At 40.9% G+C, this 14,378-nt stretch overlaps 1 protein-coding gene across 7 annotated transcripts in view; it reads right to left on the minus strand.

The window, feature by feature from the left end:
- The window catches only part of DYNC1I1 (dynein cytoplasmic 1 intermediate chain 1), a 187,519-nt gene that overhangs the window by 33,029 nt on the left and 140,112 nt on the right, over positions 1–14,378 (minus strand). For all 7 annotated transcript variants that reach the window (XM_032111659.1, XM_032111675.1, XM_032111649.1 and 4 more), the window contains 3 exons: positions 10,735–10,848; positions 7,767–7,900; positions 6,041–6,185 (listed from right to left, as the gene is read on the minus strand). In XM_032111659.1, the coding sequence (XP_031967550.1) occupies positions 6,041–6,185; positions 7,767–7,900; positions 10,735–10,848 (393 nt within the window). The remainder of the gene's footprint in view (positions 1–6,040; positions 6,186–7,766; positions 7,901–10,734; positions 10,849–14,378) is intronic.

Raw genomic sequence — 14,378 nt, forward strand, 5'->3', positions numbered from 1 at the left:
AGGGCAAAACCTAAAAAAATCCTGTCTGAACAGGCAACTCCACCCTCTTCCACAAGTCAGCTTGGCCTTTTCACAGAAAGTGAGCTCTGAAGCAAATTCATTCATTGCCTTGTTTTTGGACAAAACTCAAAATTCTGAACTCACACCACAGAGAGACCATTTCCGTGAAATCCCAGCATGCTATTTTATCACCCTTTGTCATTCCCTGTAATGAGATAAAGTTAACATTTGGACAGTGATTAATCAAATGAATCGTTTTAATTGCTTTTATCAAAGAGAAAAGAAGGAGCTTTGTGTAGTAATGGAGCAGTGAGGGAGACCATTCTAGTCACGTATCCAAAATAAGAGCAGTGAAATTGTCCCCTGAGATAGACATTTGAGCCCCACCAAAATCAGTCAGAGGGAGGAGTTGTAAAGGATTCCACAGGATTCTGGCTGCAAATCAAGGTACATATGTATGCATGTGTGTGTGTGGTGTGGGATAAAGAGGCTGATTCCTTCCTGGTAGTGGTTTGGGAGAAACCAGAATAAGAAGACAGACGCAGGAGCTCAAAAGTGCTGACATGTCTGCCAGTTTAGATATGGCCTGAGGCTGTCCAGATGCAAGAAAGCCACCAAAAGCTACAGCAACTGTGGTGGGCAGTAATGGTGGTCTCTCCAAGAGATGTCTAATGCATGCAGTACAGTTACTTCTTTCCAGTGGCTGCATAAGAAACCAAAGTGTGAAAGCTCTACATAATAAATGATCCAGGAGGATCCAAATTCGTATGAAGTAAGCGTCACCTAAAATGCCTTATATGATAATATGAGAAGATATGGCCCAAAGGATTTAGGAAAGCTTAGAAAAAAACATTAAGAATGAACATGTTCAAGACTTTATGTTCTAAATCTCATAAAGTCCAGCTCTTCTCTACACTCAAGCATATGCAAGATAAAATACCTGAGTAATCTCTGCATTTCACTAGTCCCATTTTGCTGCCGGAGGTCTGTTTGATCCTGTTAAAAACTGGAGAAAGAAGTAGGGCTGGCCCCAAGTGGACAGAACGGGCTTCATCAAGAAGTGCCAACACATTAAAATCAAAGCTTTACTCTGAGAAGATCCTGCCGTCAGTGAAACCAGAGTTGTTTATAGGCACAAGACAGAGCTCAGAGCAAAACGGCAAGATCATCCCTTCCTCCCCTTACAGAAGACACGCGTTCCTGTCCTGCTCAGGCAGACCCTTGGAGCATGACCCAGAGGCTTACAGGATACTCTTGTGGAGGTCCTACACTCTTCATAAGTAACTGCATATCCACTGGGATAGGAACATCTTCCATAAGGTAGGGAAATGGTGTATACCATTAACCACTAACATCAGTGCCTCTAATCTGTGATCCATTCTAACCACCAGCCACAGGACTTCATTAAATCAAGTCATTGACTCCAGATTTTCCAATTACAGTTGCAAAAAATTTTCACGAGGAACAATTCACTAAGTTGTTGTAATAGTTCACTAAGTTTACTGTCCTTTCATCCTAAGTACATGTTTGACTACATTTCTACTTGGATTTTTAACTTCAGACAATGCTAACTGGAACACAAGAGGCTCTCACCCATTTAAGGCAATTGAAATTATAATAGAAAAAAATCTTAGCCTGTAACCAGATAACTTGAAAAATGGTATCTGTAATGTAAAAAACCAGTAAATTCTTAATCTCAAAAAATCACAGCCTGCTATTTTGGTAAACTTAAAAAAATTGGCCATGTGTGCATGCATTTTCTTGGTGACCATCAAGTAGTGCTCTGGTTCATTCTGCAACACTATTTTCCATCACAGTAAATTTGGTCTATCAAGTGGATCTGATCAGATCCTATCAGCAAGGCTTCTGGGGAAGGGTGGAGGTACCTGCCTTTGGTAACACCACCAGCACAGCTTCTGGGGAAGGGTGGAGGTACCTGCCTTTAGTAACACCACCAGCACCACCACCACGTGCTTCTTTGCATTTTTCTAGTGGTAGGCTTCAGCTGGATCTTGGAGGAGATGGTGTTCAACTCTAGGCCAAACGAAAACCAGTGGAGTCTGAAGCTACATGCTGATAGGAAGGTATGACAGGTAAAATAATTTTCTCCAAGACACAGGAAGACTGGGTTGTACCCAGGTTATCAACAAACACGTGGGCAAAAGATATTCAAGGTACAGAAATGTACGTGAAGGCACATAGCATAGAAATGGAAATGTTTGCTGTTTAAAATGGGGTTTCTCAAAAAGCACAACAAACTGCAGACTGGAACAGCACAGCATAACAGAAGAGCAGCATGTGAGGAGCATAAGAAAAAAAGACAAAGGAGAGGGACGAGGAAGGCACTACCACTGATGCACATACTAGTAAAGCAAAACTGAGCACAGACACACAATGGGTGGTCTGTCACTGAGGGCACACATGACCTCTGGCTCCTGCTAATGGTTATGTGGTGGCCCTACTACCAGTCTGCTCACCTCTGAGCCTCCTTCTGATGATGGTATTACCATCTTTGATAGATATGCTAATTAGTAAGACCTATAATGTTATACCAGATCTTTTGGGGGTGTGCATTGCGGTGGGCATTTCCGTGCATTCCACTGGGACATGGTGCACCTAAGGATCCTTAAAAGAAATACAGAGGTAAAATCCCTTTTTCCCTTCTAAATGTGTTTGATTCTTCATTTTAAGACCAGGAAAAGGCATCACCTCAGTGGAAGGGTAAGAGCTGAAGAAGACATGTGAAGGATGAAAAAGCTAGCAAAATCCACCTCTCTGTACAGACCCTTTTTAACTCCCTTAGCAGAAAACAAGCCATCTTCTAGGCTTTAGCTGAAACTAGCGTATGTTTTGCTATGCTTTAAAATTTCCAGGATAGCTCCCATCTCTTGACACAGTATCAAAAAATTTGCTCTCCAAACAGCAATTGCTGTAATAATAACAATACTTACATTTCATTATTTAACCTCATGCTATTCATTCATGAGGATTAGTGTTTAATTAATTAACAACACTTAGCATTTCCACTTAGCACTTTACCTCTTCAAAGCATCGTACCGACACTGCCTAATTAAGGGCAGAGCTCCACAGACACTTCACATCGGGACTTCCATTTGACAGCTCTGCATCCAAGACTTGCTCACATGGTGTAGCATGAATTCAAGTTGAAAGCCCTACTAACTTCATCAGGAACCAGATAATGCCGTGGTTATCAAGTAACTCCCTTTGCAAATTCTGTTTCTTTTCCTGTTGCTTCTGGTTGCTTGCTATTCACAGAGGGATCTAATTATTGGCTAATGTGATGGATGATAATGTGAACCTTGTATTAGTGTTATCTACAAAACGCTCATTCATCTGCTAGTGAAAATCTTATTCTCAGTCACCCGGTTGAACTGCCTTTAGCTAGAAAATGTGTTAACCACAAAAACAGATTATAAAATGTCAAGAAAGAGTTTTTAAGGGAGATGGTGCTTTAAATCCATCAGTCAAATTCCTGCTATGAAAGTGCCTTTCTTGTAAGCACCCCAGGATGCTACACAACATCAATAGACAATATAAACACAAAGCTTTTATGGTTCACTTTACAATTGGACATTGACTCTGAACCTGTGAAACAGAAAGGAATTGAATTTCATGACCAAAGAGGATAATGTGCACAGGATTAAGTAGACAACACTGGTAGAAGCAGGAAAGCAATACGGCTTTGGATGCTGATAGGAAGATTAAAATTACAAATAAGAAACTAAAGGAATAAACCAATTCTGACTAAAATATTGTAAGCCAGCAGAAGCACTCAATACTTCATATCAATCCACTATTTTTTTTTTCAGAGCCCACTGATTGACTGAGCCTTGACTATACGAACTGAACAAAGAGAGCCTTAAATATGTAGTAGCTCCAGCCAAGAAAATTATTCAGACAATATGGAAATAAACTGATGCAGTTGAATGGGGAGAAAAAGAAAATATTCATCACAATTCAAGTACTTGTCTACTGTCTCAGAGGATGTTTTCACAGGGCAGTGGCTGGCAGGGCAGCAGCCTGGGGCTGCTGCTGCTGCTCAAACCTGCTCCAGAAGAAAGCGAGTGATCCAAAACAGCAACGCAGCTTCCAGCTCTGAGCGGTGCTGTGGTGTGTCACATGCACATCACAGCTCGCCCAGCTCAGTCAAACAGCTTTCTCAGGAAGCCCCTCTTGCCAGATGAGCCACAGGTTGATAGATATTAGAAATTTAAATGGGTTGGTTCTTTGAAAACTGATTGTCTTGAACAAAATCAGACCCAACCATTTTGGCACTGAAATACTCCACAAGGCTGACTATATTACTATCTGCAGTGTCTTTGTGCCCAAAATGTGCTGTGTTAGTTACTACTAACTTCTAAAATCCCAAGAGTTAAAAATAAAAATCAGGCTTTATTATCCCTTAATACAGTTTCGTTTAAGCTGCAGATGAATGAGGCTCTTATTGCCATATTCAACCTCAAGCTGATGGTCAAATACGCATCCAAGACTTTTCTGTACATGTGTGTTTGGAATTCAATACTTGCCTTTCATCTTCCCGGCACTCCCCACAAATTCTTCTCCTCTTACTCAGCTTCAACACTCCTGTATTCCCTTGTCCCCAGTCACCACTGCCCAGGACTCCCTTGTCTCACATCCAGATGGCCTATCTTTGAGCCAACATCTAAGCTGTCCATCCCATGGCTATCCTGCAGCCCTTTCTAACATTCACCACCTAGGAACCATCCCAGACCCATTCCAGCCTGCCCACGTCCACTTCTCTGGACCACTTTTGCATTGGTTAAGGCTGGGTCTAGTGATATATATATGTGAATTAGGTAAATAATGCACCTTTCTCATTACAAGTTTCCTGAAACATAATGCTCAAGACAAAAGCACCAGCTATGGTCACTGCTGATTAGGAAAAGATACCTGTTAATTAGCACACACATTGGATCAGGCCATTAACAAATGCATTGGGAAGCCACTACGGAAGCTGATTCAAGTTATCATGTAGGTAACTGTGCTTCTTCCAGCACAAGGTTGTCACATGAGCCCTTCTGATCACTTCTGTATTTACATTTGCTGTGCATCTGTTCTATCATCTCCAAGCCCTGACGTCTTGGAAGAACACATGCTGAGATACTTCCTGACTGGGGTCAGCTTCCAGTACTGGAACTCTGCTGGGTGCAGCTCAAGATGTGAACCAAATGCAGGCACAAAACCAACTTGGTTAAGACAAGAACCTGACATTTGGAAGGCAGTTCTCCACTCTGGTGTATAAAAAAATAAATTTAGATGACTTATATAATTAGGATTTTACCTCTCATTGTCCTGTTTTACTCAGCCTGTACAATAAACCAGGTTGGTCTGTTTAGTCTGTCCCATGGAGTGTTGGGGTCTCAAAGTTTCACAGGACTGTGACATTTCTGCTGTTCTGCTGCTCTCTCTGAAAGAGGTCACAGGCAGAGTGCCACAGAGTAGTCAACAACAGATCCCTGGTGGTCATGAATGTAAGTTCCAGCATGTACTTCACCCTGCTTCTAATGTCATGGGGACATTTTATCTTTTGGCTATCACGGCCTCCTCCAGCAGTGAATTTCACAAGTGATATTGATTGCACTAAGTTGTATGTGCACTTCCCCTGTTGCTTCATCAGAGGGAAGTGTTCCTGCTGCTGCACCACCACGGTGCCTAGTATTAGCCTTGCAATTTAGCCTGCACAGGAGTGCTGAATGGATTGTTTGATGGCTGGGAGTCCAGGACATCCTCATCTCCTTGCCTCATGAAAGTGCTCAGCACTAGGGTTAATACTGAAATGCAGGCCAGCTAAAGGGCAAGGTATGCTCCAGGGCAAATATGACTGAGAGTTACACTAGCTATATATTATTTTACCTATGATTTTATCACTATGCCCATTCTAACCACAACCTTTCAATTAATTTGTTCTTAGGACTTGATAGATGGTATTAAAAGTATTTCTGACAACAGAATTTGCACAAGTAGCATTACTTGTCCCAGCCCAACTCATATTTCTTACCTTTGTGGTCCACAATTTCACTGTCCAGTCAAAGGATGATGTGACAAAGAGATGGGAAAAGTCTATTGGACCCACTGCCATGTGACAATTGATTCCTGTGACAGGTCCTTGGTGGCCTTCAAAAATTTCACCAATGCCAGCTTTACTGCAGGAAGAAGAAAGATTTACATGCAGAGAGTAATTTACCACCTAGTGATTTAACATAATTTTTCTTTACTCTTAGGTTCCTGTTTCCTTTTAAAGTTCTATTTAACCTGTAAATCTCTCTCCCTTTGCTAAAGCCTTTGCCTGCAGAAGTTTATTCCAATGGGCAAAATTAATGCTCAGAATTCAGCACAGGGAGAATTTCTCTTACTTCTCAAGACTTACCGTACTCACTTCTACATATACTGTCTACTCCTGTCGCTTGAAATAACATTTATGTATAATTATAAAATAATTCTAAATTGTAATTATACTATAGCTTATGCCTCTGAGTAAGCCATTTTCACAAGGAATAACCATTAAAATAAAAATGCAGATATGTTAATGAATTATGATGGGCAATTCTTTTTCTCTTAAATATCTAAGATAAATTTTCATAGCAGTCAATCAAGTCACTAGGAAGCAAATGCTTTTTCACAAAAAGTGAAGGAACTGATCCTGCTATCAAGTATCATACAGTCATTACTTTGAACAAGGGGAGATGTGCATTTCATCAGCTGGAGGTTAGAATAGCTATTTGGAAGGAAAAATACAATGCTGTGTAAGAGAGAATGTGCACAGTTTTCTTCTTCCTGGAAGCAAATTATGCCAGATCAGTTGTCAGTGCTGTCTCACAGTGTACACAGAAAAGGGAATAATGAAATTACCCTTTTAGCTAGATTATAGAAAAATTGCGAGTGGAAGAATATACATTAAAAATAGCCACAGCTCTGATGAGCTTGTCAGCCCTGTGCCAGTGTGAGTACAGTGTACTGAAAGCAGATATGGAGCTGCACCAGAGAAAACTGGTCCTTCATCCAGCTGGTGCCGTGTCCCGTCACCTCTCCTGTGCGGACAGTGTGGCCTCACTTAGGCTCCCCGTGCCAGACCTCACAGCATGTGCTGGAGCAGAGGCTGAGTCCTGCAGTGCCGGATAAGAAGGACACCTCTTATTTCATCCCAGCTATCTGCCACGTAGTCAGTGGGGTAAGGGGAATTCTGGAGCACTAAGGCCATCCTGGGTATCTGCTGTGCTTTGACACACCTTTTTTCCAGATAACATATGGCTCTTCACTGTGCTGGGCTGAAGGACACAGGAGCCTCTGGAAATAAACCAGGGATGATAGCAAAAAGCTCCAGGAAAGACAGGCAGGAGCAGAAGAGCTTTTGTCGACAGTCAGTAGGTTTCTACAAAGGTGTGCTAAAAAGAGGATCTGGCACCTTCCTCCTCTTGTGAGGAACAAATCAGGCAAGTCTGAAAGTTCAGAAATGAGAAATGCCCTTAGGCATGATTCATTTATCTTAACAGCCTAAGACTCGTTCAAACCATCAGCTGCCATACAGACTATCAGTATATGCCTAAATAGAAGCAATTTAGCAATACTGTCAGCACAGTTGCTCAAAGTCAGGCAGCTCCTGTGCTGGTCACAGGAACAGTACAGACATTGTTGATCCAAGAGAAAAAAACATTGAACACACACTTGGCTATCTCTCATCAACACAGGCACAGAATGTTTTATAAGTACAAAATGCTGAACTTCACCTTCCATGACGACAGGCTGTGTAGACTGTTCCCTCTTCACTGCCAACGACAAAGTTATTGACATCTCCTGTTGGGAAAGCCATTCCTGTGACCGCCACTGGTTTGGACTTATTGTATACCAGCTCCATGCTCTCCTACCAAAACAGGTTTTTGTTATTATGCTGTGATCCTCCTTTTGTTAGTCTGGGTTGGTTTTTTTTTTTATAACTGATTTCTGAATATTACATGGGGAAGCAGGAGAGGAAGATGAAATCATTTGACCCAGACACAGGACTTTGGCTTCTACGTAAGACATTGTGAGAAGATGCAATGTCACAAAACCAGGATGCTCTTACCATCCCCAGTGCTATCTGTCACACATTTGAGACTGGCAGGAAGGCACTGGTCTTTTCTGCATCATCTTAAATCAGCCAGAGATAACAAGTGAGAATTTAAAATCTAATGGTGCAGAAACTACAGGTAATACCTTAATGGTTACATTTGCCAGCCTCAGGCTTTAACAAATCATGCAATACCCTTCTATTTAGAAACATTCTGGAAATCAATTGTCAGGAAGCACATGTAATATTGTGCGCATGTGAGGCATTTATTGCACCGTGTCATTTGTCCCTTTGCAGAACAAAATTACGAAGTTGGGGTCCTGTCACTACCAACATTCTAAGCGTTGCTTTTCAGGGATTTTCAGAGGTAACCATAAACACTCCCTCTAGACTCCACCATCAAGCTACAAACCAGCAGGAATGTTTTCTGTTTTCATTTGGTAGCTATATTTTAAAGTAAATCAGCATGCCCACTTTTGCAATTGCAAATACAATCACCGTGCAAGTTTGTGGCTGTTGCAAGATGTGTATGCTTTGAGCAGATTTTGCACAACTTTTTGGTTTTTCAGCCTAAATGGTGTAACCCAAGAATCCACAAAAAGCCTGAATGGTTTCACCATTTTCATTTTTAGCTCTTTAAGTGGGCATGTTCTCTATGTTTAAAAAGTCTATGCTGCTGCTCTTCTAGGGTGAAAGCCAGTAGGATTTTTCTCAGAAGGGCTTTTTTGCTGCAAAGAAAATGGGTATCCCTGTGAGAGGAGTGCGATGCAAATCCATAAAGAAATATTGCAGCTTGGTTTATACTTTCCTTTTAAATAAATTTGGTTCTATTATAAAGGCAAAATAAGACATGGAAAATGCATTGGGAGACCACCCCATATTTCTGTAAATATGTGAGTGAGAGAGAAAGAGAGAGAGAAAGAAATTCTGTTAATATGGCAGAGAGACCATATATTTTTGTTAAAATCTTCTGGGGTGAGATCATCATTTAATGTCTGCAGAGATATGGCCATAGACTGTGGTGGACTCTCTCCTCCCAGCACCCACACCATGGCTGTACACAAGTGCTCTGGATCTGTGTCTTTGGAAAGTTTCAGACTGACACACATCAGCAACACTTTACTCCTCCCAGTTTAAAGCTATGGCATGCAGCTTGATGTCAAGTCCTGTGCCTTTCTTTTCTAGATCACCATGAGACATGTGCCAAACTTCAGTGTAATGTGGGGTGTGTTCCCATCCTTGTTGAGAGTCAGTTTTGGAGCAGGGAAATGCCATTTGAGTGATGAGGTACTGGAACTCAGATGTTCACAGATCTGTGCTTCAGACTTTAGTATTCCAGTAAGTGAATATGCAGGGGTGGGATTTATCTTCTTGATGTTTAGGTGAGAAACTGTGGAAGGGATTCGGGTGCCTGAACATATATGCCTGGGTCGTTTTAGGTGCCTCCATTTCTACTGCAGAAGAGTACTGGTTTCTCACAGTCCCAGGGCACAACTACCAGCCCCACACTGTTGCCTTACATGAGCAATGTGGTCGAACTTCGAAGTTGGCTTCCCTTTGAGTAGGGGAGTAGATGTGATGGCTTCCAGAATCCTCTCCCACCCTAAGACAGGACAGTTCCATGTCCCAGGGTGGGTATCTGAAATGGCATTTCACACTTGGATGGGATGAGTCATCCTCCAGAAGTAGCAGCCTCTCTCTACCTCAACTGTACAGAAAACTTGAATTTCGAACTTAGGCTTGACACATCAACTTTCAGATGGCTCAGGTTAGGATAGAGGAGTCCCACCTCTTGTGTCAACACTGAAAAGCGAATAATTCAATAGTAATTGCACATTAATGCATGATTAATGGAATCATTACCGGGAGTTTCTGCGCAGCATTTCGAAACAAGATCAGATCCCATGATGCTTAGTAAAAATGATATTAAATTTTTTTCTAAGAAATTGTGTATAAAAATGAGTGATGTGTTGAAACAGAAAATGTACTACTTCAGAAGATAACACTTAAAAGATGCTTTCTGTACACCTTTTTCAGCATCAGATTCTTTGTTTAGTTTCCATTATTATAATCACTAGTGGTTTGGGCAATTTTCCTGTGTTTCCTTTCATTTCTGATACAAAGGAGAGGAGTGGGGGGAAAGACAATAGCAGCAAACATTCCAGAGGGGGAGGATTAGTTCTAAAACTTTTGATTTGCATTGTTTGTTTCTTTGGCTACTGAAGGTTGCCAGCAAAGTAAGTTTCTGAGTTTCTGACTGTGTGCCTTGGAAACCTGCAGTGCCTAGGGTGTGTTCAGCAGCAGTGCAATCTAGTTCATATTTGTTAAACAATGCTGTAGAATAAGTGCAATGTATACCACAGGCGACTTCTGTAATTACCGTACTTTAAAATGGACTACTTCATTTTCACTTGAAACTGACCTATGTATTAACGTATTACAATAATTACATGATTTGTGGTAAAGGAAATGGGGTTTGGCTCTTAGCAGAGACTGCTGGAAGCAAGCTGTACTCTTTCAAGTGCATCCATTGGTTTTAGTTTGCATAGGATGCGAGATTTTGGCTTTTAGGAGCTATGTTCCACTATGCAGGTATCCTGCTCTACCAAAGACACTTTTTCCCCCCGTGTAGGTGAAAATAAACCCACCTGTGGAGTTGAGAGCATGTCCAGGCTCCAGGAGCACATTTTGCCATCCGTAGAGACAGTAATAAGATTGTGTGCATTCTGTGTTCCAACTACATTCACACAATACACAGGATGCTGAAAACACATAACGCTGGAAGTCAGAGAGCCATTCTTACATTTTCACAAACTTCTAATGTCTCATACGTTATTTTAAAGAATGATTAAGTAGTCACACAATGACTGGAAAATATAAGACTCAGCTTTTGCCAGATAGGAATTGTTTTGGTTGGGTTTTTATGTTTTTTACATTTAAATTTTACCAAGTATGTTATGGAGGTGGAAATGTTTTCAAAGTTTCATTTTTCTCATAATAAAACAACCCAGCTGAGTAATGCTGTGAAAATACTGAATTATGTGGATGAGATTTCACCCACAGAGACATGTATCATTCTTTTGGTGGCTTTTGACACTGAAAATCCATCTTTTTGATGGCTTTTGACACTGAAAATTACCAGCAGAAAGAGGAAAACTGTCCAAACAGAATAAAAATGAAAACTTTGCTCAAGAAAACAGCTGCATAAAACTTGAACTCTGACAGAATTTGGCTTGCATGCTAAATATTTGCAAATGTACTCCAGTTGAAGAACATGAACAAGCCCATCAATGTTCTTCAGCATTGGCCAATACACCTTTTGAAATCTGTCATTATAAGTGGGGAGTGACTAAATTTAGGGTGTTACACCTGGTTCACCATAATGCAGTCATTCCATGGAGGCTGAATTCCAGTTAGTATGCATAATTGAGACTTGGCCTATTCCTTTTCCAAAGAACCTGGCAACATTTTGAGCCCAAAGTGTCATCTGATGTCTGATGGTGACATCCATATGAGGGATGGGTCAAGTTCAGCAATCTCCAGAGTAAAAAATCAGTCAGACTGAATAATAAGATTTCATTTCCTTTGACCATTACAAGTGATACTGCTAAATTAAGGGTTAGATATATACAAAAGTCGAGCAAACAAAAATTTAATTTCTCTGCTGCATTTACCAATAAATAGAAGACCTGCCTCTGCAGAAAGAAAAAACATTTTTCTCTAATACTTTCCTTAATCAAAGAAAATTAGGACCAACTTACAGGAGATCCCTTAGGAGCTTCTAAGCCAACTCTATGTAGTGTTAGGAATGTAGCATTTGGTCCTGCTGAAAGGAATGGCAGAACTGCCACTTATGTCAGACTACTTCAAGATCCAGCTGCAGGTCACCTACCCAGTCAGTGGGGAATGGCAGAAATCCTCAGAGCTCTGGCTCGCTCTCAGGTTTGATACCTGAGTGGGCCCTGTAGATGTCCCCTCTCTAAGAGCAAAAGGTGCAGCACCTGTACAAACAGTGTTTGTGCCCACACTGAGATGGCCTAAGCAGTTGCTGCTGAAATAGTACCTTGTGCTTGGAGGCAACCTGTGCACACCAGTAAGTCACAAGGTCCATTTGATGCCATTTTTTTTCTTTCTCTCAAGATTTTCAGGCACCTGGTTTCTCCCAGATCATCAAATGGACCCCAACTGGTACCTCACATGTGTCTCACACTATTACTCTCCCACCATGGACATTCTTGCTGTTTAGTGTAAGCTAATGATCCCAGTGCTAAACATGATTACTGCATACTGATGTGTGAAATAAGCACAGACCTATTTTTTTCATGGGCTTTTGACCTCCAGTAGTCCAAACAGACAGAGTGGGTGGGAGGAAGCTAAAGCAAGCAGTGGAATATCTAGAATATTTAGTGGGGGGGGAAAGAGTGAGCCATGTCTTTCCAGCAGCACCTCAGTGTGTCAGGCCTGGCTTTAATCAGGGCTACCAGCCATCAATTTCATGCACAATAAAACTCACAGCAGAAATGAAAAGATGTAAGGAAAGCAGATGAAGACAACCAACTGTATGCAACAGAAAGTCTAAACAGGCTCCTTCCTTTCAAAGGGTTGCTGCCAGCTTGCTTTTATTTATTTTGGAAATGAAATCATCATGCAAAAGGGTTTTGTCTTAATTAAAATTTCCTGTTGTCCCAAGTGCAGATGTGTGGTGGGTGTGAAAGGAAATTAGTGAGTAAGCTGTGGGTAGAATTCTCTTTCCTGGTGAATCCAGGCAGTAATCAGTGATACTACATTTCAGGAAGGTTGAAGTCAGGGAGAACCACATGATCTATCTGTTTCAAATAAACAAAGCAGGAGTAAGAAAAGAGAAAAATCCTTTCTTCACATACAGCGTGAGTTCAAATTAAAAATGACTATTCAGCTCACGTATCTAGCAGTACAAAAAGTAACATCGCTAAAGTAGTGTTGTCTTAATTTAATCCTTTTTCTTGGCAGCAAGGATTCAAGCCAGCCTTTTGCAACCAAGACCTCATTTACAGTTTATGTAAGTAATTCCTATGTACGAACATAAAGTAAGCAACTCTTATTGTAAAATCTGAGCACTCCTTAAAACATCATATTTCCTCATGTTAAACCGTGTAAACACTTATTTATATCAATCCATGACAGCACATAAAGTGCCCATCCACAACTGAAAGTAATTTATTTATATTTGTCAAAAGCAAAACATTACATATTTTTCTATTACAATAATAAAACTGCTTTAATATATAATTCCAGGAGGTACAATTTTGCCTTAAATGATTTTTGAGTGTAAACAAATTACTTCCCATTAATCTTTGCTTTTCCACTAGATTTTGAGTCCCAGTTGTTCAATTTTCAGTGATAGTCAGTTTCTTGCCACTAGTTTTCTGGTCTGCTACATCTCTAAATTGCACTTCCAGGAGAGACTGTTTCTTGTCATGCAGATTGAACATTACTGGCGACAAAATGAGCAAAAACATTAGGGAAATGAAAAGCAATGTTGAAGTTGCAACCCATGGCACAGATCATTAGATAATTACATCAACATTCATGATAGTGGAAATTTGGGGAACAATATTTGTATTACCTGGCCCACTAAGCATGTCTGTGCACACCTGTAATTTTTAATATAAGAGACTTGCAATCATAATACTGGCCCCATACTGAATCTTTAGCAGTAATTCACATGGCATGGTTTCTGGAGTTGTCTTTTAACTCCAGGGATTATGTTGTCACGGTCAACTGAAAGCTGAACCTTGATCTGCAAATTCCAAACATTAGAATCACAGAATTGTAAAAGCTGGAGATGCAAAAGTACTATCACTTTGATCCTTCATTCTGCTAGAACAAGATTATCTTATCTCTCAGAGTACTCTGTGGAGTTCAGTTCCTTATGTTACAGAAAATCTGTGTTTTTCTGCACTCATATCATACTTCTACATTTTCCTCCTCCTTTCCACTTTCCACTCAGGAATTGCCCTAAGCCCACTCCCAGGATGAGATACTCCACCTTCCATCTCTCCTGAAGAGTCTGCCCAAGCCCAGACTCTGGAGGAGGAGAGCTCAAGAATGCATTAGACGTTTGTGTGAGATGGACTGGATGTCAGTGCCATAGCAATGAGGACACTTTAGCAGGCAACCCAGGCTTGTCTCTTCCTCCAGCACAATATGAGTACTTTGCAATGTAAGAGAGTCTCCCATCACAGACATCATCCTTGTATCACAGACGAAGTCTCTTCTTTCTCAGGCATTTTGTGTTACTGCTCTGCCTGTT

Source organism: Corvus moneduloides, chromosome 1 (genome assembly GCF_009650955.1).
Source record: "Corvus moneduloides isolate bCorMon1 chromosome 1, bCorMon1.pri, whole genome shotgun sequence".
Lineage (NCBI taxonomy): Eukaryota > Metazoa > Chordata > Aves > Passeriformes > Corvidae > Corvus > Corvus moneduloides.